The sequence below is a fragment of the Clytia hemisphaerica genome, unplaced genomic scaffold (genome assembly GCF_902728285.1).
Source record: "Clytia hemisphaerica strain Z4C2 unplaced genomic scaffold, Clytia hemisphaerica genome assembly, whole genome shotgun sequence".
Taxonomy (NCBI): domain Eukaryota; kingdom Metazoa; phylum Cnidaria; class Hydrozoa; order Leptothecata; family Clytiidae; genus Clytia; species Clytia hemisphaerica.
The window spans coordinates 703,559-727,730 of NW_027104420.1; the positions used below are offsets into that span (position 1 = coordinate 703,559).

Here is a 24,172-nt window from a genome sequence, read left to right on the forward strand (position 1 = left end):
TGTTTTCGAGCAAATCAAAAGTGATTGTCAAATTTCTTTGAGAAACTCTCATAAACCACACTTGCACACTCGACTGCTCGACATTCTATTTTTTCATAAGCGTATTTCGATGAAAGTTTGAATCCCCTTGAAGGTTTCACGCTCTCAGATTCAATCTGTACCGTGTAAAAAGGTCTCTAGAACAGATTATGAACTCCTAAATTACAAACTCTTCGCGAACAATAAATAAAATTTCATTAAACGTGGAAATATTAAAGATTTCTTTAGACGGTTTCATACACGTTTTTTTATAAGAACATCCAAAACCTTTGAAGCCTTGAAATGTTCTTAACTTTCTGAGTTTCAAGCCTAAAAATATTCTTAACATACATGCTCTTATTTTCACCATTTTGTGAGCATTTTTATCCAGTTTTAAAGTGGGTTAAGCCTTAATGTTCTTACATTTTGGCCATCGAAGCCTTATTTAGTTTTTTCTTATAAAAAAATGTGTATTGCTTTTTCAGCATGATCGTTTTCTGATTCTTTAACGAAAGTTTTCTTATTTGTATATATAGTCGGATCAAGATCTTCGATATTTTTAGATGACTCGCATGCAAACCAATCGAATTTCTTTAGAGAATAACAGAACGGCAACCGTATTTGAATAAATCGAGGAGGACGGTATAAAGCAAAGTTGACATGGGGCCGACATCACCATCCACTTTGCTCGACGACGGTAAAAACACCAAAATATCGCCGTCTGTTTAGGTGAGCAAAGGCGATATAGAGCCGTACATCAACGATCGACTTTCTTTTGTATCGATTTCACTTATCGTCGCCCTCGATATCCTCCGATACATAAACTCGGTAATAACAGAACGGCAACCGTATTTGAATAAACATACCAAACCATGAGGATCATGTTTTTCGAACAGTTCTTTCGGATATGTTGCTGATCCATCTGATAAAATAAAAAGTGTTTGCTGACATAATGATCCTTCCATGTCTTCTTGTGTCTGAAAAGTATAGAAAATTCGAGGTTTATGTGAGGTGAACCTAAATCGAGAGGGTTTATATCTTTTAAAGGTACCTTTTTGGACCTTTAAATTCTGGTAAAGTATTGTAGAAACCGTGAAAATAAATTTCAGCTGAACCCCCTCAGGGTTAAAAAATAAGGACAAATCTCGAAAAAGCTGAATTTTAGGTAGAAGTTCCGAAAAAAGTCCAGAATAATCGGTAATAATTTGTTCCTCGAAATTTGACCCCCAGATTCACATCAGCAAGTTGTTTATGGCAACAGACGATTGACTTATACCTGGAAGATCAATAGACCTCACCTTTTTCAACATTTGTAGGGCCATTCTGATAGCGGAAGCACAATAGACCTCACCTTTTTCAACATTTGTAGGGCCATTTTGATAGCGGAAGCACAATAGACCTCACCTTTTTCAACATTTGTAGAGCCATTTTGATAGCTCGTTCCCAATCTGATGTTCCCTCTGCTTTGATTTGTTTCAATAATGCCTTGACATACTAAAATATTTAGAACATTGAAAGTGAAATATTATTATGGTAAACGGGGTAAGACGTTAAGGATTATAGTGTGACTTTTCTAAAAAATTAAGCTAGCTTCGATTTGTTAATTTTAATTCTAATTTTCAGATAATTATGTTCATTACCTTACAAGAAATTACTTGTTTTTTTTTTGTTTTTTTTTGGGAGGGGGGGTGGGGCTTAAAATGTAGATCCTTAGACCCCTACCCTGCAACTGTATGCCTTTTCCCCCTGATTAAGACTATGTCAGAAGAGACCATCATGGTTAGTTATTGGGTGGTGTCTGGTTTCTCTTCAGGCCATGTTCAGACGTTACGAAATCGTTCCGAAACAAGTGTGAACATCAAAATTCGAATTGTTAAAAAAGAAGACGTTTTAAAGTAAAATAGATTGTAATGGTTTGGCTCCACTATTTTCATCGGAACGGAACTGCTCCGTTTTCTTGCTCCGAAACGTTCCGAAGCAAATATAAACACTCTCGATCTGTAACGGAAACCACACCGGAGCGATACGGAACCGTAACGTCTGAACATGGTCACAGTGCTAATGAGCATCATTACCTCTTTATTACCACGAGTCGCTTGTAAAAGTTTGTTTTGGTCGTTTGTGTGACAACAAATTAAATCGCTTTCTTCATTGAACTGAAATAATAAGTTAATTACCATTGAGTTTCAAGCCCGAAGGGCTAGAGACTACTGGATAGGAAATGAAACCGTTTATTTTCCATTTAGAACGCCCGCGCTTAGTTTTTACACAAACGCCGGATTGAAACTAAAATCTATCGCTAGATTTCAAAAAATGTAGTCCCTCAAAACAAAGGAACCGCTAGATACAATCTGTCGTCATGATAACGGTGCGTTCTATGCGTGTTTTTGATGGGAAATAAGTGGCTTCAAGTTCTCTTGACTGAGAAGGGTTAAAGTTTCGCCTCGAGCGCTTCGGGTGTGAAACTCAATGGTAATTACTGTTCAAGTTGCAGACTGAGTTTCAGGCTCCAGAGCAATTATCTTCTAATAAAACTCTGAAATCATAAAGGGTGGTTTTTCACTAGACTGTCTGGCGAAAATCGATTAGCCTAAACAAAGAAAATTGATAGGAAAGCATCACTGACTCCCAAAACAGTTGTCAAAGCGTTAACAACCCTTTGAATGTGAAGAAAATTTTATTGAAAATAATCAACTCGCATATCAAGGGATTTAGAATTACAGCCTTCTAATGAACATTTTCTGTGACAAGATTCCTCGTCTTTTGTATCAAATCAATACAGATGAAAGTTTGCTCTTCAACTCTATCGGGAAAGAAAACACTTTTCCCATATGACCAATTTTTTACAAAAGAATCCCAACTGCACATTCTGCTACTTTTATGGCAACCAATTTATTTATGCTGCCTCTTTCGCTTAATTCGTCATTAAGCCAAGAGAGGTCTACCCCTCTCTTGGAGAACAAAAGGTTTAATGACCAATTTTCGACGTTAAATCTGGAATGCTGATATGAAGCGATCAAAATCTGATGTTAAGCACGAATCTTCATAGTATATTTTTTACAACCCTTAGAAATTTATGAAAAGGATCGTTGATGAGAACCACTTATCTATCTAGCGTAGTGAAAAAGCACCCAAAGTTTTTCTGACACTGTTATAATTTATATTTCTTTAAAAAACCTTAAAAAAAAAATCTTTTAATTGATACTCGGATCTACGTTATTAGGCGAAACACTCTGTCAGAAAAATTACTGTACTGACGTTTTTAAGTTGAAAATGAAAGCCTCTTTTCTATAGCCTCGTTCCTTAGCTATTACAACTTCAGTGTAAGCAAAAGTGAATAATTTTTTAATAGATTTTTCTACTAACCGTGATAACATGAAAGAAATCATTTGTCGTCAAAGTTTCCACAAGAATTCTCGCTGCGTAACTTGCGATCTCGATACGACTTCCCAATAAACTTCCCGACCGATCGATCAAAATTATGACGTTCTTGGGACTGTTCGCTCCTTGGATATACCTTTATAAAAGAAAAGTGTATCGGATACACCCGTCCCACAGAACCATTAGAGCCCTCATTTCACTGGAATCGTTGACCAAAATTTCTTCCTCGTATGTAAAGATAGCCCACAAATTCAACAACCCACTAGAAAAATTGAATTCCCTCCACCTTGAAATTCAATGGAAAAGATTACACTTCAAAACCAACCCACTGGATTTGTTGAGCTGAAAAGAATAGAATTTTGTATCTCCATTGGGATTTCAATAAAATTATTCATCCTCGATATAGGGAAACTTCCCCTGGAACAGGAATGTTATCAAGAGTTTGGGCACCAAGATTTGGACATTATCTAGCCATAGACCGCTTCTGGATTAGCTTTCATTTTTCAATCCAAATCTTCAATTATATTTTGTTACTTTTTGCTGGTACAATAAGATACAATAAGAAACTTACCAAGGTCTTCTACGAGCATCATATAAATCTGGAAAACCATTGCTTGGTAACGGCCATTCTCTACCTGTGGATGAAAAAAATATATAGTTGAACTCATGTAATTTGAACTCCTATAATTCGAAAAGATTCTGTGGACCCCTCAGAATTTACCTTGAAAACCTTACAAGAAAACTCCTTTAATTCGAACCCATATAATTCGAAAAATCATTTAAATCGAACAGATTTTCAGTTACCATCAAGAAATTTTGATCATGTAATTCGAATTTTCGACTTTTTTGATTGACAAGGCTATTGACACTCAAAATGATGACTCTTTTCGAATCATGAACGTCATTCCACTGATTCAGAAGATCTTTTTTTTTTTATCTATAGTATAGAAACACGAACAAATAGTACAAATCTAAAGGTTCCTATCCTCCCGCAAAAGGACCACCAGATCATACCGCCAGGAGGAAGGAACCCCAAATGAGCTTACAAAATGAGCAATAATGACTAAGGAATGCAAATATATATAAAAAGAAAAAAGCAACAAAAACTAACTACAGAAAATAATTGATAAACAAAAAGAAAAACAGTCAGGAACTATTGCAAATTAGGCTATGATGGCCAAACTAGGATGTTAGCCTAAAAATAGGCCAGAATTTGTATCCTAGTTAGGATATTAATGGCCTAATTTGGATATATAAAATATTCAAACCTAAATATCTTGAGAACAAGTAAAATCCGCGTCAATCTTACTACATGGACCTGTTACTTGTCCCGGGGGGGGGGGGGGTACTACCCTTGTCGACCGACGGGGGTGCTCCGCTGAGGTTCGAAAAATGAGCCCTACGTGGGACTCGAAATTTGCGAAAAAAGTGTGAAATTCCAAAATTTCCCCAAATTTTCTACTTTTTCCCCAAATTTTCCAAAAATAGGCACCCTACGAGGGACTGATTTTTCTATTTTGGTGTTTTTGCGACCCTACCTGGGACTCGTGGAGGTCAAAAAAGGTACCCTGACCAGCGGAGCATCCCCGTAACCCATCTTGCCCTAGTACCCCCCCCGGGTTACTTGTACTAAGCAGAGTATTTAAAGCGAAAAACTTTTCTTGTTTTAGAGCGGAGGGAAAAGATGTGATTATTTTTCTAAAAGAATAGCTTAATTTGGCCATGATGGCCAAATTAAGCCGATTAAAGTTCTACATGCAGCGCGCCATTTTTTGTCTGAAAAATGAAAAAAAAAACACTCTTTGTATGTTTTGTAAAATCTAAAAGTGTACAAAACAAGTTTATTATGAAAATAAAAAAGTAGATGGATAAAACATGTTTCTAAAGCAAAGTTCGGATTATGTTTGTTTACATTAATCTTGAAATAATTTCAACTGTACTGCTGTATATGTAAAACATAATTTTGCTGAAACAGCATAAAATTTAGCTTTTCTCAGCCCGCTCAAATTTTACCCAAAAAACAGTGGGAACTTATTCAAATAAATAAGAATTTGACATTTTAAGTTAAATTTTGACGCGGATTTTGAAATCCAAGTCAAAAATTGGAATCATGTCCCTTCCAGCCTAATTAGGCTACACTTTCTAGCTTAATTAGGCCATCATATCCAAGTTAGGCCAGAATCGGCGAACATATCCTAATTTGCAATAGTTCCTGACTGAAAAACAAACAAAAAGAGCTAGGAGAGCACTTGGAGCATAAGACTAGAATAACGGTCCCCCAAAACGTCCAGTATCGCAGATGAATTTTATCGTAAGGCTGTCAAACATAACAAGTCTGTCGTTAGAGTAATCAGAGCAATGCACCAAAAAATGCTGTGTTGTTTCGACTGAATTTTGTCGACAGTTGCAAAAAGGGTCGACTGTGTCAGCAAAATTGTGCCTGAACTTATGCTTACGAAGATGACTGAAACCAACCCTTAATCGGTTAAGGAGAACCACGCCCTTGTTGTCACTAGCTTTGAAAACTGAGTTAGCACTGGGTCTGAGGAATTGGAGAATTGCTTGCTTAAAGGACTTAATAGTTGGAAGATTCCGTATATGATCTCCGAGGTTATTCCATTCATTTATGCAAAAAGGAAAGAAAGAGGCACGATAGCGCTCGGTTCTACAGAAAGGTGCCTCGAGTGGTGGTTTTATCCTTCGCCCTGCATTGCGTTCTTCCTCTCCTCTCTGGGGAGGAAGAATATTCGTAAGATAAGCAGGAGCAAAGCCTTTTATGTCCTTGTATTATTTTATAAAAAAATACGAGTCCTAGCTCAAGGTAGATTTTTTCTCTGGTTGTTCCTCTGAAGCATCCGGTTATTGCAAGACAAGCATCATATTGAACAGACTCGAGTTTTTCAGAGAATGAGGAATTACCAGGACGATCATATACGATATCTCCATAATCTAAGTCCATAATCAGAAGATCTCTGAGGAGCATTCCAAGAAACGAAAGCAGAAAATGAAACAATCGACAATCAAAGACTTTTTTGACTTAAAGAAATAAAGCAAAAAAAAATGGAGAAAACGAATTTTAGTTTATACAAACTAAATCCCGTATGAATAATCGTATTTATCATCATATAACGCATATTACTGTATTACATATCAACGACTCCAGTCTATAATTTACCTGGAAATTGTCTATGAACTCCTTCTACTGTTCCAAAGTATTGCCAAGATAATCCACTGTATTGCTCAAAGTTCTTTTGGAAGATCTTGTTCAATGCTTTGGTCCATTGGATATCTCGAACTACTTTAGAATCTAAAGTTGAATCAAGTTGAGGTTTTCTTTTTAATGCTTCCAAATACCCTTCCAGTCGTTCTTCTTTGGAACGATTCTAATTTGAAGCTCGATCACGCCATAGATTTATAAAGCCCGAAGGACTAGATGTCGTACTTTTGCTGAAAAGTGTACCGTAGTTAGGTAGGAAATCCTACCTAATTCATGTGACATTACAATAGAATTTTCAGCGCTTGACCAATCAGAAGCTTCCTGGGTTGAAAACAATAGCAACAATTTTATTCGTGATATTCAAATATTTTTTCCTGCAAGGGCTTAAAGCACGCCATCTAGCCCTTCGGGCTTTATAAATCTATGGATCATGCATGGCTACTTGATAGAGAAGAGTGGATAAATCACAGGCAACTTCATCTATGGTTTATCGAAACCGCTATCAGTAAAAGCCAGCAAAAGCTTTACGAAGCCTAAGCAAGGTGAATACCATGAACCCCACAGCTCTGCTTTCTCTAAAATTAGGCTATGGAGGCAAACTGTACGAATTCTATCGCACACTGAAGATGGAGATATGAAATATTGACACGCTGTGATACTCACGGTAAAGGGGAAAGGTAATTTCGGGAATTGAGGACACCTTGTACACTAATTGTTTCTCTCTGTTAACCTATTCTTATTTTTCATATTTCTGAGCAAAAAATCAGCATTTAAGAATTGAACTTTGAAACAACAGACCTTGATCATAAACTTCAGTTGGTACGTGAACAATACTATCTGTCAGATTGACTGGCACATCGAAATTTGCATGCTGTACAAGTTTCATTCCTTCTAAAGCTTTACCATTGAACCAATCATGATGCTGAAAATGAAAGTTTACAATGAAAGGATCAGTCGATCCTATGTGAACCTCTTTAACTCGATTGACATAATGATTGTTCTGTATTCTGGGCTAGTCTTAGGTTATTTTTCGTCCAAATTTCTCAAAACATTCTTAATTCGGACGACGATTCCTCTTATTTTTCGAGTTACGGAGATTTGGAAATTGTTGTGTTCTATATATGTTTCTTATAAGATCGAACAGGCAATGTGTTTGAAATTTGGAACATAAAGAACCATTGGAGTAAAAGTTAAATTAAGCCTAAAAAATTCAAAATTCATTTGGTATTAAGAATGCAATGCAATGCTTTACTTACCTGGTAATTCTCACGATATTCGTCTTCAATCCTCGAGGCTTCTTCCGCTAGTTTCTAAAGAAGAAGAAGAAACAATTTTGGAAATGGAAAATAGAAAGAGCTTTGTTTTTGTTATGAAGAACGGATTTCTAAATATTCAAATATTGTGCATCTTTTGTCTCAATAAAATGATCGAAAATATTAGTGGTTATAAAAACTGCTGTTTGGCTATTCCAAAAAAGATCCGTGTATAGCTTTGTTTGGGAGGCAGGGATAGCCGAAGCCTCAAGTCGAATCTCAATGTAGGATTCGAAGCCACTTATTTTCTACATAAGTTGAACGATCCATGTCGTTTTCATACACGAACGCCAGATTGGAAACAAAATTTACCACTAGAATTCGAAAAATGTAAAGCGCATTTCGTCAGCTGCGCGAAGAGATGCTCACTTTTGCTTGTTTGGGAAGAGTTGAAGAGCCTCCGGCTTGAAACTCAACAGGTGTGGTATTCAACCAAAGGGTATCAATTATTTTTTCATCAATTTTTTGAAATGACAATCTAAAAACGTGCATACCTGCACAGTAATAGTAATTTTTCCCGGAATAACTTTTTATCAAATGTGATCCTACCCTTAAAGTTTTGACTTTTTCATCGAAGAATCTTTCCAATTCGTTTGCTAGATCAATGGTCAAACTTTCACCATCCACTTTTTGAATCTTCAGGCCTAAGTCTTCGTAAGCCTATATAGAAATATGAATTTTTCAGTCCTTATTATTACAAGGATGACCTACATCTGCATACTAATAATTTCCACAAAGGGTTGAAAAAATCAGAAAATCAAATCTCAGGCCCATTAAAGAGTCGGAAAAATCAAAACATCGAAATTTGGTCAAATTAGTCCCAATAAGAGTCATAATTTTAGTCCCACTAAGGGTGCGAGGGTTGAAAGTCGGGCGGCACACCCCGTCAGCTCACAACCCTAGTACTCTTCCTCCCAGGGACAAGGGACATTAAGATACATCTAGAAGATAGTAAAAGATGGGATATTATCACAGTCAATGGTAAAAAAATTTTTATATACAAAAGAATCCAGATAATCTATCAATTTCGAACTTCGAATCTGATCTTGGTTATGTTTATCAATTTTGTAGTAAATTGAAGTAAAACCTTTTTAATATGTTCAGAAGCAGTGATTTCATCTGAAAAAGTTTTTGCGCTCTCACCAATCAACTTTGCCCAATGTGCAACCCTATAATATATTGATACATTGCTAACAGCCCTGTGTTCCAAAACTAATCATTGGTCACTATCAGGGAAGGGCTTTTAAGCATGTTAAATTTTGGATTCAAGGAAAAATCCCGATCCTCAATGAAAGCCAACTTGTTAGAAATTTTTTTTCATAAAGTTCACCAAGTTTTTGTTGTCATTTCTTGTTTGCTAATGAAGAGAAGGGAAGGAGCAATTTTTGTATTCAAAATTCCGAGTACAGCCAACTTGTAATCTTCCACAATTAAAGAATGATGAAAAAGATTGTCCTTTAAAGGTTTCATGTTGAACTTTAATATTTGTTGGTCCGTTGAAGCAGGGTTGCAAATAATGTTATTTATCAACATGAATTTGACAAACAGTATAAAACACTTACTTTTTGCGATCTGTTCCATTTGCCGTTAACAACCTAAATGTCAACTGCACCAACAAACAAAAGGTTGCAGTTCGTTTCACTTTCATTTTCAAGTCTTTGTAGTCCAAGTGAAAGTTACAAGAATTTTTCAAAATAATGTTTTAGGTCTGATAGTTCTTTCGACTCTCAAGTGTCTTAATAAACAGGGAGATTAAAAAAGTTAAGAAACGGGAGAGGGGTGTTTGTTAGGCACCTGAGAGCCAGGTTTTTTAGGCCATACGAATACCACTCAAATACTGTCTGGTTTAATGAATACTTGTTATCAACATTTTGCAATGAAAAATTCTTTCTCAAAGAGATGGTCTCTGATTCTTTTTCCATATGAAAGACATTTCTAAAATTCTGCTAGACTTTAATTTACTTTTTTTAAAGACTAATTTCAGGGCCTCTTTTTCTTTTTTTCCTTCTTTCAAAAAAGAAATTCAAGAACATTTTTCGATCATCAATCTAATTTCTACGAATAAGAAACAAAAAATCAATCTAAAAAATTTGTAATAAAGTCTACATTAAAACGTTTCTTTGAGTCTCAAAAAATTTAGAGGCCAAAATAATGTCCTCCAAAAACATATGTTTTAAAGGAACAAAGACATTCTCGAATTTCCCTGTATTTCATAAGTATCTCATAAATAAGCAAAATTTAAAGTACTCTGTGAGCTTCTAAATATCATTGTAGCTAATTTCTGCACGAATGTTAACATTTTGTACGCACTATAAAATCTCCGAGACCCATTAAACCCGGAGATCTCTCCTTATTAAAAATTTATCACAAAATTATAAAAACACTCCATCACAAGCTTAGTGTGACAGTGTCTTTATTATTTTGTCGAAATAAAAATGATATATTTGTGATATTTTTCTTCAAACTTCATTTAAATTGGATTATATAAAAGGAATTCTTCATGAAATCTGAGATAAGACTGACAGAATTTTTTCGAGAACATCAATTTCCCTAATCTTGAATCCGTGATAATTTTGTAAATAGAAATCTCGTATTAGTTTTCTTTTATACATCATACAACCCAAAGACCCCCATTTTTCATCAAACTATGAAAAGGTAAACCTGCTTGACACCCTAGGGACTACTCAGGAAAAGTAGGGTAACGATGTTGTACCGGTCAAGGTTAATCAAAACCAAGATCAGATAGAGTTGCAAATTCACCAAATCTTTACAGTTCCATCTGGTATCTGGTCATTCCTACAAGTTGAGTATTACAAAAAATATGAAATTTTACATCTGATAGGTTGGGGTCCACCATTTTCGACTTCTTCATCGTCGGCTACCAAGATCAGTACCCCCTTCCCCAAGGGTATGAAATTCTCAATGTCAAATTTTGACGCCTCGACGGTCACGCCCACTTAGGATATTTAACGGAAATGAAGGGGTAAATCGTACACTATTTTTCGAGGTCTTAGAGAGTAGAATGGTAGATTCGTCAATTTCGAATATGTTTTTAGAATACGAATTTACACAACATTTGAAACAAATAAACGCATTAAATAATGACTACACAGGATACTTAATCTATAAAGTAAAAATAAATAAATATTCAATACTAGAAATTTCTTAAAGTGAGCCAATCGCCAAGTTTAAGCCCTGCGAACAAGGGTGAGAGGCTTTTTATCTGGATTTTGAAACGAGCTAAAAAAATACAAACAACAAACACATCGATACGTCGAGGTTTAGTCGGGCCACGAAAAAGGTCCATTTCAAAGCCAAAATGTCATCATTTTCCCACTTTTTTCCTTAAGATTTAGTAGCTCTCTTTCTGCGCCCATAGTAATCTAACCATGATGAGGTGCTCCCAGTTGAACTTTTCCAATCCTTCTCACCGTTCCAAAAAGGAGTTAAAGCTAACAACCAAGAGTTTTCACGCTCTTCATTGATATCTCTGCTGCTACCTGCGTTGTTAGTTGATATGAATGGCACCTCTTGTGTGAATATATCTGGACGCAATATACGAGCTTAAGAAAAGATATTATGAGATTCATATTTATATCATCAAAAATAGTAATTCTGGCGTGATTAAATACACCCCCTTCTCACAGACCCGGTGGGATTTCTTCAGCCAGTGAGGGTAAAAATAACGGACCAAAACTCGATGGGGATTGATATTCCCTTGTTATTTATGGCTGGGGATTTGAATTTCATTGTTTTCGAACCAGAATATTTACCTGAAATTTAGTTTTTCCAAAATTATCCCGAATTTCGAACGGCCGAGCTCCCTTTAGGCAAAACAAATGTTATACCCTTATTTATTTCCCCTACAACCAAAGAACTCTTTCATAAAATACAATTTTCTATGGACTTGAATGATAGGTCACTTACATCGTTTCCTCTTTGTCATTTCTATGAAAAGCAAATAAAAAAAGATTTTATTATTTATATAAAGTGGTTGATGATTAGGGGTATGCTTATAGGGTAACGTCAATGGGATTTTGCAAAAAGTTAGCACCCTCCTCCCCCTTATCCAGGTGTCAAAATGCTCTTCGGTAAGCTTCTGTACATTCTCTACACGTTTTTATTAGAACAAACTGTATAAGAACATAAGCCCTCGATGACAAAAATGTTAAGAACAAAGTAAGAACATTTAAGGCTTTGCGGACTCTAAAGTGCATGATTTCTTTTCAAAAAATCCTCAAAAAATGGCGAAAATAAGAACATGTTAAGAACATCCGAAGGCTTAAAAAATTTTGGAAGTTCTTAAAAAGAACATATAGTGAAAAGAATTTCTTATAGTTTCCTAGATGGGAGGTGTATCTATAGAGATCTGCGATCCATAGACTAGTTCTTCAGATATCCGAGGGGTAGTTTATAAGAATGGAAGATTTCCCGCCGGAGAGGGGTCGTAGGTTAGGCAATTTTACACGAGAGGATATCATAGGGATACGAAATTTTTCAAGAGATTATATCCAAGAACTAAAAGAATAAATCGTGAGATAAATCGAATAAAGCCAACTGTTACTCTTTAGATTTACTTACCCCAGTATGGACCACCATTTACACACATAGGTCTTGCGATTGTCAACATCTCAGGGCATGAGGGTTCGACGCATTGCACTTTTTGGATCTTACAAGTTTTTGTTATAGGACATGTGAAATACTAAAATAAGAAATAGTGAGAGCTCTCGATGACAATCAGTTATCAAAATAACTCCCTCGCATCAAAAAGGCTATATGAATTTTAAATTTATCCTTTTCTATATTCATCTACAATAGCTTCGAATGATTCGGTTTCTTATTTTCCTGTGGATATTGGTAAGAGCAGCCAGATTTCACTTACACACCCCTTATTATAAAATTACTAGCAGTCCCAGACCGTCGTCCCAGACAGACGAATGTCACTAATTCATTAGCTTGATCGAAGATAGCAGACGAAACTATATTCAAAAATAAGAACTTGTAGTGCTAACTTTCATCACAAATAATTGGTTCAGCGCGCAGCAGAATGGACCTTTAAAAAGCTACTGATCGAAAAGATTTTGTCTTTGTCGGGGCCTGTGCGCGCAATAAATTAACAAGTCCAGGCTAAACCAACCGCCGATCTAGAATTTTTGCCCCGCCGACCCGCGCGATGTTTGACCTATGTTTTGGATTGAATTGGTAGTAGAGTCAAATTTCTCGGTTAGATTAAAGGGTTGTTTCAGGTAGGGTCAGGTAGGGCTAGGGCTAGGGTTGGGGATGGGAGTTAACATCTCTGCTGAATCACCCTTTATCTTGTGATATGGAGAATTCCCAAAAGTTATTTCGCGTAAAATAACTGATTTCTCAATATTTCTAAACCAATCAAAATACGAGCGCAGAAATCTGCGTCAGTCAGTTCTAGTTACCAAATTCGTTGATGAAGCTACAGCAAACGAGTTTTCGTCGCTAAGTTAAAGTTCGATCAAATGAAAGCTTAATAGTGCTTCAAGGAGATCCATGAATATTTGCTTCGGAATTTCGGTATTATAAAGCTTTTATCTCCCTTTTTCGGAATTCATAAAAAATCAAATTTGATGAAAAATTAGTCAAAGCGAGGAAAAATGCAAAAAAAATCGGTATCAGAATTGCAATTATTTTTTACGGAATCTTGGAAATTTTAGCAAAATTATTCAGTATTTAGGAAATCGCAAACCCCGTACACGCCCCCCCCCCCCCCCTCAAGTCCATTTCGAGTAATTTGAGTAATTGAGTAATATAGGACTTGTAGTTCAGCAAAAAATAGTTTTCTTACCTGGCATGGACGTGGCTCTCTCACTAAAAAACAACAAAAAAACCAAATAGAATCAAAGAATATTTCTTCAACATTTTAGGCTTACTCGATCATAACACAAGGAACATTTATCTTTGGAGAAAACACAAAAACAAGGATGGAGTCGAAAAACAGTGGTATATGTCAAAATCACAGAAATTCAAATTGTTTTGATATTGAAGTCTTTGAGGAAGCTCTTAAAACCAAGTTGGTATGGAGCATAGGAAAACGGATAAAGCGATCAATTCTTCAAAACAGAAAGGCTGACCGAGGTCTTCATCAAAATTATTCACATCAATGAAATGTACAAGAATAATTTTTGATGTTCAGGATTTTATCATATATGGTTATAAATCTTTGGCCTGCAGATTCCTTTCATCTTCATATATATGTTTTGGAGAACTGCTCCAAAGTTTAGATATTTTTAGATTTGAAATTTTTCATTATAAATGTTTTCATGTTATACTTACTTGACTCCGTGCAAACATAAGCACCACAATGATTAGAACAACATTTATGGTCGCCATGGCAATCAGTATCTAATTGACATTCTGACATGGTACAAGGTGGACTCTCATCTCCGGGTAAGATGTACGATAGACCATAGAAATTTAACCGAGTATCTTTTAAAACAAAATTGGTGGTTGGGTGGGGACAGACACCGATTCTGCTCATATAACCTGTGAAAAAAAAGAGATATCTCCTTTTTATTCATGATATTCATGACGTAATAATTTATACGGAATCAACCAAATAGCCCCGGGCTAAAGAAGCTCCCCCGCTCAAACAGTTCTGCGTGTTGACTCCAAAAATATTATGCGTGAAATTCGAGGAGTGATGTGGGTTTTTCGCTATTTTTGAGTAACGAAAAGTTTTTAGTGAACTTCATGATCATGAGGAGAGGATCAAATTGCCGTGATGGCGTGATTAGGGGTGCTTCTGGGTGGCCTTAAAAAGGGGCACGGATTCGTTAGCCTTTTTAGCATTATGTTTCATTTGTTGTTGTTTTTAGTTGATGGGAATCATACTCATCGAACAGCAGCTCTTTTGGAAACAATAACATATTATAATGATTGATGTAACATTTTTTAAATTCCTTATAAACACTTCATCGAGAAAGCCGATATGGTTGTTGAGTTATGAGAGATTATACCGCAAATTTCTGAAGAATGCGTTCTTGATCAAAATTCTTAACATTGACAACATATTGTGTCTTTTGAATGTTTAGTTTCTTTTGCTACACTACTTGCCACTAAGCTACAGCCTAACTATGCGTGATTGAGATGTAATATATTTGATGTGAACGGAAATAATACACAGGCTTGACATTGGAAATACTTCGAAGTGTATGAAGTAATGTCCAATAAGTTTAGGTCAATTTGATTTGGCAAAAAAAAAATTAAAGAACTACATAAAACTTATGTGGACAATTTTTATATCAGTCAAATTTGGTTCTTTTACCGGACTTTATTTAGCCTACCCTTTTGGATGGAAATTACATTCCTAGCCCAAGCCAAAGACTTTGCCTAAGCTGACTGTTATAGAATTCGCTTGTTTACTCGATGGTCAACTGGAGGTCTTACTATTAACAGATTTTGCCTCAGTATAGCCTATGGATTTATTTTGGTTTTAGCGCATCTATGAGTATTGGATGAATCATAGAAAGATAAAAGATATAATGCCTCCCTTTACTACGATAACACAATAAAGATGAAAGGTTTCTCAAATTACAGTTTACAAATGCGTCATCTCCTTACAAACAAGTGTCCTTTTCATCATAAATGGTTTCATTCTTGATTTTTATATTATATCACAATGGAATTAAGGGCCTCTTAAAAAGGCTATCAAATTATTAGTTACATTTCTTTCTTCTAGTCCTCCGAGGGTTATGTTGATATGTAGTTTAGGGATCTAGGTAGAACTTAAAAAGGCCAAAATCCAAGTGACAAAGGCAACAAAAGTCAATTTCGTACCCATTGATACTTGCACACCGGGCGGCGCTCTTTGATTTTATAATGGACGTTTGTTAGTCGTGGGCGCTACTAGAGTTTGAGTAAAAGTGACCTTTCTCTTGACCTTTCCAAACTTGAACCCAGCCCCTTTGTTCGCTTTTTTTATAATTCTGATAGCACTCCATCATTAGTAAAATCAAAAAGTGGAGCAATATTGGCTCAGTTACGAGATTTTTATGCGACTTCCGTGCATCCTTTTTTCGGATTGGAATATGCAGCCTTTTTCATAAATTACGTCATACATAGAAAAATTGTATCATACTTTCAAAGTTACATTTGTCACTCGACAATTTATTTCAAAAATAATTTTTAGAGGTGTATTCGTAGAATTTTTATTTCATTCAGATTTTCTAAAGCTCTTAGTTTTATTCTTCCGTTGGAGAGTAGAGTAGAGAGGTTTTGGAGCGTTCTGAGACATCTAAAATCACCGTTTAAAATGAGGTCCTTTAAGCGGTGATTTTAGATGTCCCAGATCGCTTCAAAACCTATCTCTAGTACACGCTTTTTTTTATAAGAATGGTGTAATTCCATTTCATCATGGATATTCTTAACTTTTTTGGGAAAATCATCCTAAAATATTCTTACAGCATTCTTGGGTTAGGATTCTAATTGACGATTTATAATTTGAAATGGTCTAAAAATGCCATTCTTAACTTAAGTAATTCTATGAAGGTGATGTTCTTAGCATATTCTTAATTTTTTGGTCATTTTCATCATGGACATTCTTATAAAGTGTATTCTTATTAAAAAAAAGCGTGGAGAGTGGCCAACGGAATTTTGGTTTGGGAGACGGAAAGTATTTTGTATTCTACTAAGTGAAATTTACGCTTACCTGCATATACCAGGCATGGTGCCACGATCAATACTATGAATATTGAAATCATATCCTTGGTTAAATTATACATAATTCCTAATTAAAAAATCTGCAATATGAGGTTATGTATGTATCTATTTATATTGCACAAAAAATCTAGAATACTGACTTGGCACATGTTGAGCATAAACCATGTTCAATTTGTTTCTTAAATCTGGTTTGATTGGTTTGCACTCGCAAGCTTTTAATCAAAACGAGAAACAGAATTACTTACTTACCAACATAAATAATTGCTGTTTGGATTGCTGAGGTCTTAAATGCAATGTGCTGCTTCTTCCTTCTTTGTCGCTCTGCCTTTTTGCCGATTTTATTTATCAATCAATAAAAAATTATCAGAAAGATTTCACAGCAACAGTGTCGCTAGCTACCACCACGCTAAAACAATTATTTGATATATGATGCATATTTCTGGACGTAAATTTACAAAGCATCAGCAATGATTACAATTAAAACGTTGGCCACGGTATAAAGCGGTCTGTTGTGTCTGAAAGGCGCGGCGGCAAGGTCAAAGCATTCCTGGGCGGTTATAAATGATAACACCCTTATGGCGTCTTGCGGAAATGGGCGCTCGTTAGTTCGTAATCTGAAGAGCTCTTTCTCTTACCTGAATATTAACATTTTTGTGAAAAATTTATACCGGGCGTATGAAAAAGTCTTAAGAGTTTGTCCATCAAATTGGCTGTCTTTGGGAAAGTAAGTAGTTGTTGTCAGGTAATTATTACCCAGCCCGAATTCTTTCCACTACGATTTAGACTATGTTATTGACGCTGTCATCATTTGTTTCCTCCTCTGGATTTTGGATAATGATGTTTTAGAATCTTGATTGTTTCGTTAATAAACTAATCAGATGTCTATTTTGATTTGGAACATTATGTTTTGATTACTTTTTGACCTTGCAAAATGGACCAGATAAAGCCTTAATGAGCTGATTTTATAGTGTAAGCTGTTTTTAACATGATAGGTGCATTTTTTAAAGGGTAGTTGTTTGTGTAGACCTGCCACTGCGCCGACATTAGAAAGTCAGGAGAGGAGAGAGCAGACCTCCCAATGCTCACAGTTTAGCTTTGAGGCTAATGGTGGGAATCCTTTTTTACTATGTGCTGGGTTGGAAAACAAGAAACCATCTGACCATCCCATCCGGCATGCATACCCTCTTGGAAGTGAAGTTGGGTAACTTACATCAGAAATCAGTGGAGGGAAACTTGCATAGCCATCAAATGACTGACCAATCAAAGCAGCAAAATTTGAAAACAAACGAACAACACCGCTCCACTTGCAGCTCTCTTTTACCATTTTTGTTTTGATTTTACTTTGTATTTTAATGACCAGACAGGTCATTCATTTGAGGGCTATGCATGTTGTTTGCCTCCACTGTGCACTGATGCAAGTTACCCGATCTCATGGTATTTCATACTACCATTTTAAAGTAGTACTGTAGGTCTAAACAAAGTCAACATCCCATCCATCCCTCATCAAATTCAAAATCTATTATGCCCTTGCTTGGTGTTGGCGGTTGGTAGCGCTCCACCTCTTTTGATTGCAGGATTGTGTGAATAGACCTTTTTTTAAAGAGGCAGCCATGTTGAATAATTATGTACTCCAGCATAAAAACAATGATATACAGCCATGCATAATTTTTAAAATATGCATGATACAGAAATTATGCATGGCTGTATCATTGTTTTTATGCTGGAGTACATAATTATTCAACATGGCTGCCTCTTTACACTGCTGTTCCCCTCAGCCAAAATTGTCAATTTTGTAGAGGTCACGAAATTGCAGAGTACAGACGTCAAAAAAAAAATTCAAAATGGCTGCCGAGCGAGCACTGACAAAAACAAAAAATCAGGAGTTTTCAATTGCCTGCTACAGCAGAATAAAACAGAGAAATGCAGTAAAATAAAAAGTAAACAAACCTTGAACCTTTTGTTTGTCAAAATAAAGAAAATATTCTAGCCTCAGTAATGTTTACACTCAGAAATAATATCCATTTTCCACCAGACCTACAACAGCCACCAGCAAGGTTTCAAACCACGCTGTGGCATAACTGGCAATGAATTCTGACTTAAAAAATGTGGGTCCAGCTCCCTGAAAAGGGTATGATTACACTTCCAAATGACTCACAAATCCAAAAATATAGGTTATAAAACCAACACGGGGGTCAACTTTCTTTACAACAAACCGTCATATCAAACTTTAGAAAGATTAACCATGTAAATGTCACTTGTTTTCGTGATATTTGGATAATATCAAAACCTTTTTGTATATATTTGGTTCTTCAAAACCATTTCCCTTTCCCGCAGCAGGCTTTAAAGTTCATGTTGACCCCCGTTTTTTTTTTTAGCGGTAATATAGAAAGGCCTTTAATGCGGTAAACAAATGATTTCATTGGTTTAAAAAAGTCAAAACATCAAGCTATATCACATGATCAGAATCATGATCGGAGTGAACGGGAGCCGTGGTCATACATCATATGATATTTTTGCGCGTTTTAATTCGGCAAAGTTTAGTAAACTCGACCACGTATCAATGTTTAGATTTTTCAAGCAGGGATTTCTGTAGAATGATAAAATATGGCTTGGCTGGAATGGACACCATAACAGCAGTGTTTAAAAAAAGGTCTATAATTAGCGACTCATACTAGTAAATTTTGGTTATAAAGAAGTCCGTATTGATATTATATAAGGCGGTCATAGAAAAATTGTTCTATTCGTGTCACCCGCCCGCATCATATTTCCCGCTGATTTTCCGGTGCGGTGCGGTGTTCTTTTAAAGTATACCATCAACTGGCTCTCTAACTTAGGACGATTGGTCGAAACATGGGACTGGTTGAAATTTGTTCTGTATTTTCACTTACTGTTAAATCTCTTTGACAACAAATTTGTTTTGATAACTCCACCAAGTTTATCAATCATACCGTAAGTTGGTCTAATTTCGACATCCTTCTTTATAGATAGGAATAAAAAGAAGGTCGAAATCACTGATAGTCTAAAGATTTTTCCTCTCATCGCGCTAATCAAAGTCAATCAGCGATTCCGACCTTCCTCAGTTTCTATTGTTCCTATCTCTAAAGAAGGGTGTCGAAATTAGAAGACGGATGTTGACATTAGACCAACTTACGGTACTTCTTTGTTCCTCTTAAACGAATTTTCTATCAGCATTTTGGGCCAGTAAGCTTCAGACCCCTTCCCTTATCAGTGAGGCTGGAACTTCGATTTTTGAGGATTACGATTTTACCAGTTTTTTAGCAATTTTTGCCTCGCTAACCCAAATCTCACAACCTCTTTACCTCAAGGAAGATCGAAATTAGAGTTTTTCAACGTTCCGAAAAAAACGCATAGCAGAAATTTTTTCATCTTCACCACTGGATAGATTCCCAACAACAAAATACATCTTTTGGTATTTGGGTTTGTTAAATAAAAAAACAATGATAACTGTTCTGTTTATTCCTCAAACCCCCGGGAAAAGTTTTTTTGCCGACTTAGCTATTTTACAAATCACGGAAAAGAACTCCCATAGGAATTCCGATACCTAACCCGATTGGTTAATTTCGATGTTGATGACTTGTTGATTCTTTAAAGAAAAAAGATAACAGGTATAGCTTTTTCTAATCCTGGAATATGGAGGTTCCAGCTACACTGCTTATTGTCCAAAAATTTTCAAAACAAACTTTTAAGTTCTAAAGGGATGGGTGAAAACATAACAATCTGACGAATATGCTATCTCAGAATCATATGAACCACCATAGTCAGTCTAAGCTTAAACTCCTATATCAGGATTAGAAACTAGGCTAGTCTTAACCTCTTTTATCTTTCCCTTTACAACAATACAATGCTGACAAGTTGACACAACACATTGGCATGTAGTCCCTGATTCTGAGAGAAGTTTATATCGAAATCTGCAACAAAAACGAAAAGTGGTATCTTCTACCGTAGGGTCGTCTAATATCGACATGCGTCTTCTAATTTCGACACCGGATCTGTAAAATAATCAAAACAAACCACCTTGAATGAAATTCTTGGTATTATTCTTATCAAACAAGTTCACCCATCAAACTAGAAGTTCAGTAAACATTGCAATCCTTTCAATCAAAAAAACAGCCAAATTATAAGCAGTTTCACACAACACACGAAACGCATGCAAACTTCCTCGTAACTTTCTCGTGTCCATCATTAAAATTTTACAACTTTATTGCTTCAAGTCAGGTGATAAAAATAATTCGCGCGCTTAGTCGACCTGGTTTGTCCTTATTGTTTATTGCAAGGCACGCGCTTTAGGCACTAAGAGCACACCCGGTCCGTTTTCAAATTCATAAGGAAACCGGGTTATTTTAATTATTTTCGGTTCACGGTAAAAAGGTCTACTAAAAACTTCCTCGAGTGCAAAATGTTGTTGTGATTCGGGCATCTTCGTTGAAAGCATGCTAATTAGTTTTTTAGTGATTACTACATTGTTAAAGTTTTCTTTTCAAATATAAGTAATATAATAACACTTCACATTTCTCATATTATATCAATAATCTGTGGCGTGATGGAGAGAGTACAATTTAGTGATTGATTGATAACTTTGGTATGTATTTGTTTATGTTTGATTTTTTATTTAGAAGACCAGCCTACATCTATGTCGAAATTAGAAGACGCATGTCGATATTAGACGATCCTACGGTACTGATTTCTTCTACTGTTTATGAATAGGGCGTCTTATCCAAGAAAATTTAGTTTTTGACCTTCGGGCGCATAACAAGATTCTTGTTGTATATAATTTTTTGCGGGAGGATAATTTCCTCAGATATGGTTAATTTTCATGGGCCTTCAAGAGGTTTACTGTGTCCGTAAGAAAATTATAACCAGCTGTTATCAGGTTACCATCACGTTGATCTCGCCTTCCCACCTGTCATCGTTGAATTTTTTCTATTTGCACCAACATTGAGTTTGTTCATACCCACATTGATATTGTTAATCAAAGTGAAAGTTAAAAAGATGCGATGAAGTCGCAACATTTTGAAGAAAAAAGCAGCGCGCTGGCCAATGAAAAAAGAGTTTTATTTCTCAAAGCTAATTCAAAATTGTACTTATAAATTTGCGTATTTGTGTGTATAGGTGAAAGCCAGTGAAGTTGTATGCTTTCAGTGGAGTTTGTGGACAAAATAAGAAAAAAATTGGGTGAAAAGATTTTTGTCCCAATACTTGTTTTTATATCGGTATGTAGTTGGACCCCATCCCCTTATCGACCCAATGCTGATAAAAAATTCGAAAGTTTTTTGTTGCAGATCCCTAACAGGGCATGCTTACTCATGGCCACACCTGATGCTAGATTTATGGTCTTCATCTATCTGCACTCGATTTATTTCTCAACTTTCTTTATGTTCACTTACCGGTGTTACTTACTTAGTATACTTGGAAGTAGTTTGACGCTCTGTGGCTGTGACTCATCTCGTTGAGACCAGTGCCTCTATGCTATTTTATTTTTGTCGGTTGTCAATTGTGGATTTGTCTATATTTCTTTGTTTTGGTTTTTTGGTTTTTTAATTAATTTGTCATTTTTGTTGATTTTTAGTTTTGTTGATGTGTTGATTTGTTGGTTTGCCACTTTGTCCTTGTTGCTTTGAGTTATGATTTCTTTTCTGGTTAAATTAGCGGTGCATTGACAGGCTAGCTCTAAAGCTCTAAAACAGCATCTAATAACTAGAAAACCAGAATATGATTCTTCAATATGGGAGTCATACTGTAACTATAAAGTGCACTCACAAACATCAATTTGTCAGATCTAACAAAATTAATAATGGCACTGTCATCATTGGCAATCAAACAAATTATCTTCTGTCAAGAACCTTGTAAACATTCCAACAACTTCCATTAAAATGATCTGCCACAGCTAAGTTCTACCATTTTGTGCATGGTTTGAGAGAACGCCCGCGAGCTACCGCACGAATGGAAGACTTTAATCTGTCAATCATCTTCTCAAGCGAAGAGTACTCATATTTTTACTGCTCTATTCACATACTGAATTTGAAAGATCCTTCTATGTGGCGTTTTTTTGCAAACTTTGAAAACTGATTTTTGTCCAGCTTCTGCAGGACTTTAGTCTAAGAGCTTGCGTGCGGCATTGGGTACCAAAGTCCAAATATGTGTTTCCCGTAAATTTTATATGAACAGTTCAGGACTATACTGATTGAGGGTCAAACTGGTCACAGACTTTGAAAAATCAAACTGGATTGATTTATCCAAGACTTAAACTCCTATATCAGGATTAGAAACTAGGCTAATCTCCTCTTTTATCTTTCCCTTTGCAGCAATACAATGCTGACAAGTTGACACAACATATTGCAGCATTGACAAATAATCCCTGTGAGAAGTTTATATGGAAATTTGCAACAAAAACGAAAGTGGTCTCTTTTAGGGATCTTCTCAAAAATAAATTCGCTTAAATAATCTAATTTAAGCGAAAAATTCGCTTAAATAATCGAAGTACTTCGATTATTTAACAATCGAAATTCGATTATTTAGTCACCTCAGTTCGATTATTTAGTCCCCTCAGTTCGACTATTTAATCTTATTATTCGATTAATTAATCCTTTTGATTCCAAAATATAATCGAATTTTTTGCAAAACATAGTCGAATATCGGTTATTTTTTCTTACGTAGATCGAAAACAGCGCAAACAAGCCTTTGTCTACTGTGGATTTGAAAGACAGAAGAAAAAATATTTTCAAAAAGCCGTAGTCAAATCAACCAATGACTGCATAATTCTTCTTACCTTTAAGGATTTTTGATCTACCAAGGGGCATCATAAATTATGAAATGATAGAATAATCCTTTTGTGAATCACATTATCGCATCATCTTTAAGTTTCTTAATGTTTGGATAACAAATTCCACGATCTCTCCACGATAAAGTACTTCCATCTTTTTCTCTCTTTTTAATTTTCACACACTTTCCTCTGTTATCAACCTCTCAACACAGTTGCTTCTTATCTCTTTGTTATTGTTTTTCGATTCGAAAATAGCACTCCATCGTTGTGTTCATGTTCAACTCAAAAAGGGCAAAACAAAACAAGCAACATGCTGAATGGACCTACCTAATGATTAACAGCAGATGAAAATAAGAAAAAAGTGACAATAATTGTACAAAAATTCAGAATGGAAAATTAAAGCTTGTGTGTTGAATAATGTAAAATGGTAAAAAGGAATTTCCCCAAATACGAAAATCACTTAAACCATTCAGGCCCAAAAAACCTTTTAAGCTGTTTTTGGCCCAAATTTGCCCAAAAAAATTTTCCTTAAAAATCTGGCTCCTTCACATTTTGGGCATTGCCATTTTGCATCATTGTGCAAAAAATCAGAAAAAAATTATGAGTCAACATTGAGAAAAGCTATATTTTCTTATTTGGTTAAAGGGAATTTCCCCAAAATACGAAAATCCGTTTTTTAAGGCGAATAAGAATTTTCCGGGAAAAACCACTTCAGCCATTCTTTAGAGAATCTTGCCCTCCATCTTTGTACAAAAAATCAGATAAAAGTAATGA

The 24,172-nt window shown here is 35.6% G+C and overlaps 2 protein-coding genes across 2 annotated transcripts; both read right to left on the minus strand.

Moving 5' to 3' along the window:
• Window positions 1-743: 743 nt before the first annotated feature.
• On the minus strand, window positions 744-9,668 carry LOC136820320 (voltage-dependent calcium channel subunit alpha-2/delta-3-like). Its single transcript, XM_067076517.1, has 11 exons — window positions 9,492-9,668; window positions 9,017-9,098; window positions 8,479-8,589; window positions 7,873-7,926; window positions 7,415-7,538; window positions 6,575-6,706; window positions 3,971-4,034; window positions 3,385-3,535; window positions 2,094-2,174; window positions 1,423-1,512; window positions 744-995 (listed from the first exon to the last, which is right to left on the minus strand). Exons 1-11 carry the CDS (start codon window positions 9,575-9,577, stop codon window positions 744-746), a joined length of 1,227 nt encoding a protein of 408 aa, XP_066932618.1. The 5' UTR covers window positions 9,578-9,668.
• A 1,295-nt stretch (window positions 9,669-10,963) lies between these two features.
• On the minus strand, window positions 10,964-16,736 carry LOC136820334 (uncharacterized). The gene is made up of 6 exons (XM_067076527.1): window positions 16,607-16,736; window positions 14,233-14,442; window positions 13,745-13,767; window positions 12,511-12,631; window positions 11,857-11,877; window positions 10,964-11,492 (listed from the first exon to the last, which is right to left on the minus strand). Exons 1-6 carry the CDS (start codon window positions 16,677-16,679, stop codon window positions 11,275-11,277), a joined length of 666 nt encoding a protein of 221 aa, XP_066932628.1. The 5' UTR covers window positions 16,680-16,736; the 3' UTR covers window positions 10,964-11,274.
• Window positions 16,737-24,172: the final 7,436 nt, after the last annotated feature.

Excerpts from the sequence above, each read along its gene's own strand:
- LOC136820320 (XM_067076517.1), bottom strand. The coding sequence starts at position 9,577 with ATGAAAGTGAAACGAACTGCAACCTTTTGTTTGTTGGTGCAGTTGACA. Across the intron at positions 3,536-3,970 it reads GATGCTCGTAGAAGACCTTG|GTATATCCAAGGAGCGAACA; the intron begins GTAAGTTTCTTA and ends TCTTTTATAAAG. Across the intron at positions 1,513-2,093 it reads CGACTCGTGGTAATAAAGAG|TATGTCAAGGCATTATTGAA; the intron begins GTAATGATGCTC and ends TAAATATTTTAG.
- LOC136820334 (XM_067076527.1), bottom strand. The coding sequence starts at position 16,679 with ATGTATAATTTAACCAAGGATATGATTTCAATATTCATAGTATTGATC. Across the intron at positions 13,768-14,232 it reads TTATGTTTGCACGGAGTCAA|TGAGAGAGCCACGTCCATGC; the intron begins GTAAGTATAACA and ends GTTGTTTTTTAG. Across the intron at positions 12,632-13,744 it reads GAGAGCCACGTCCATGCCAG|TATTTCACATGTCCTATAAC; the intron begins GTAAGAAAACTA and ends TTCTTATTTTAG.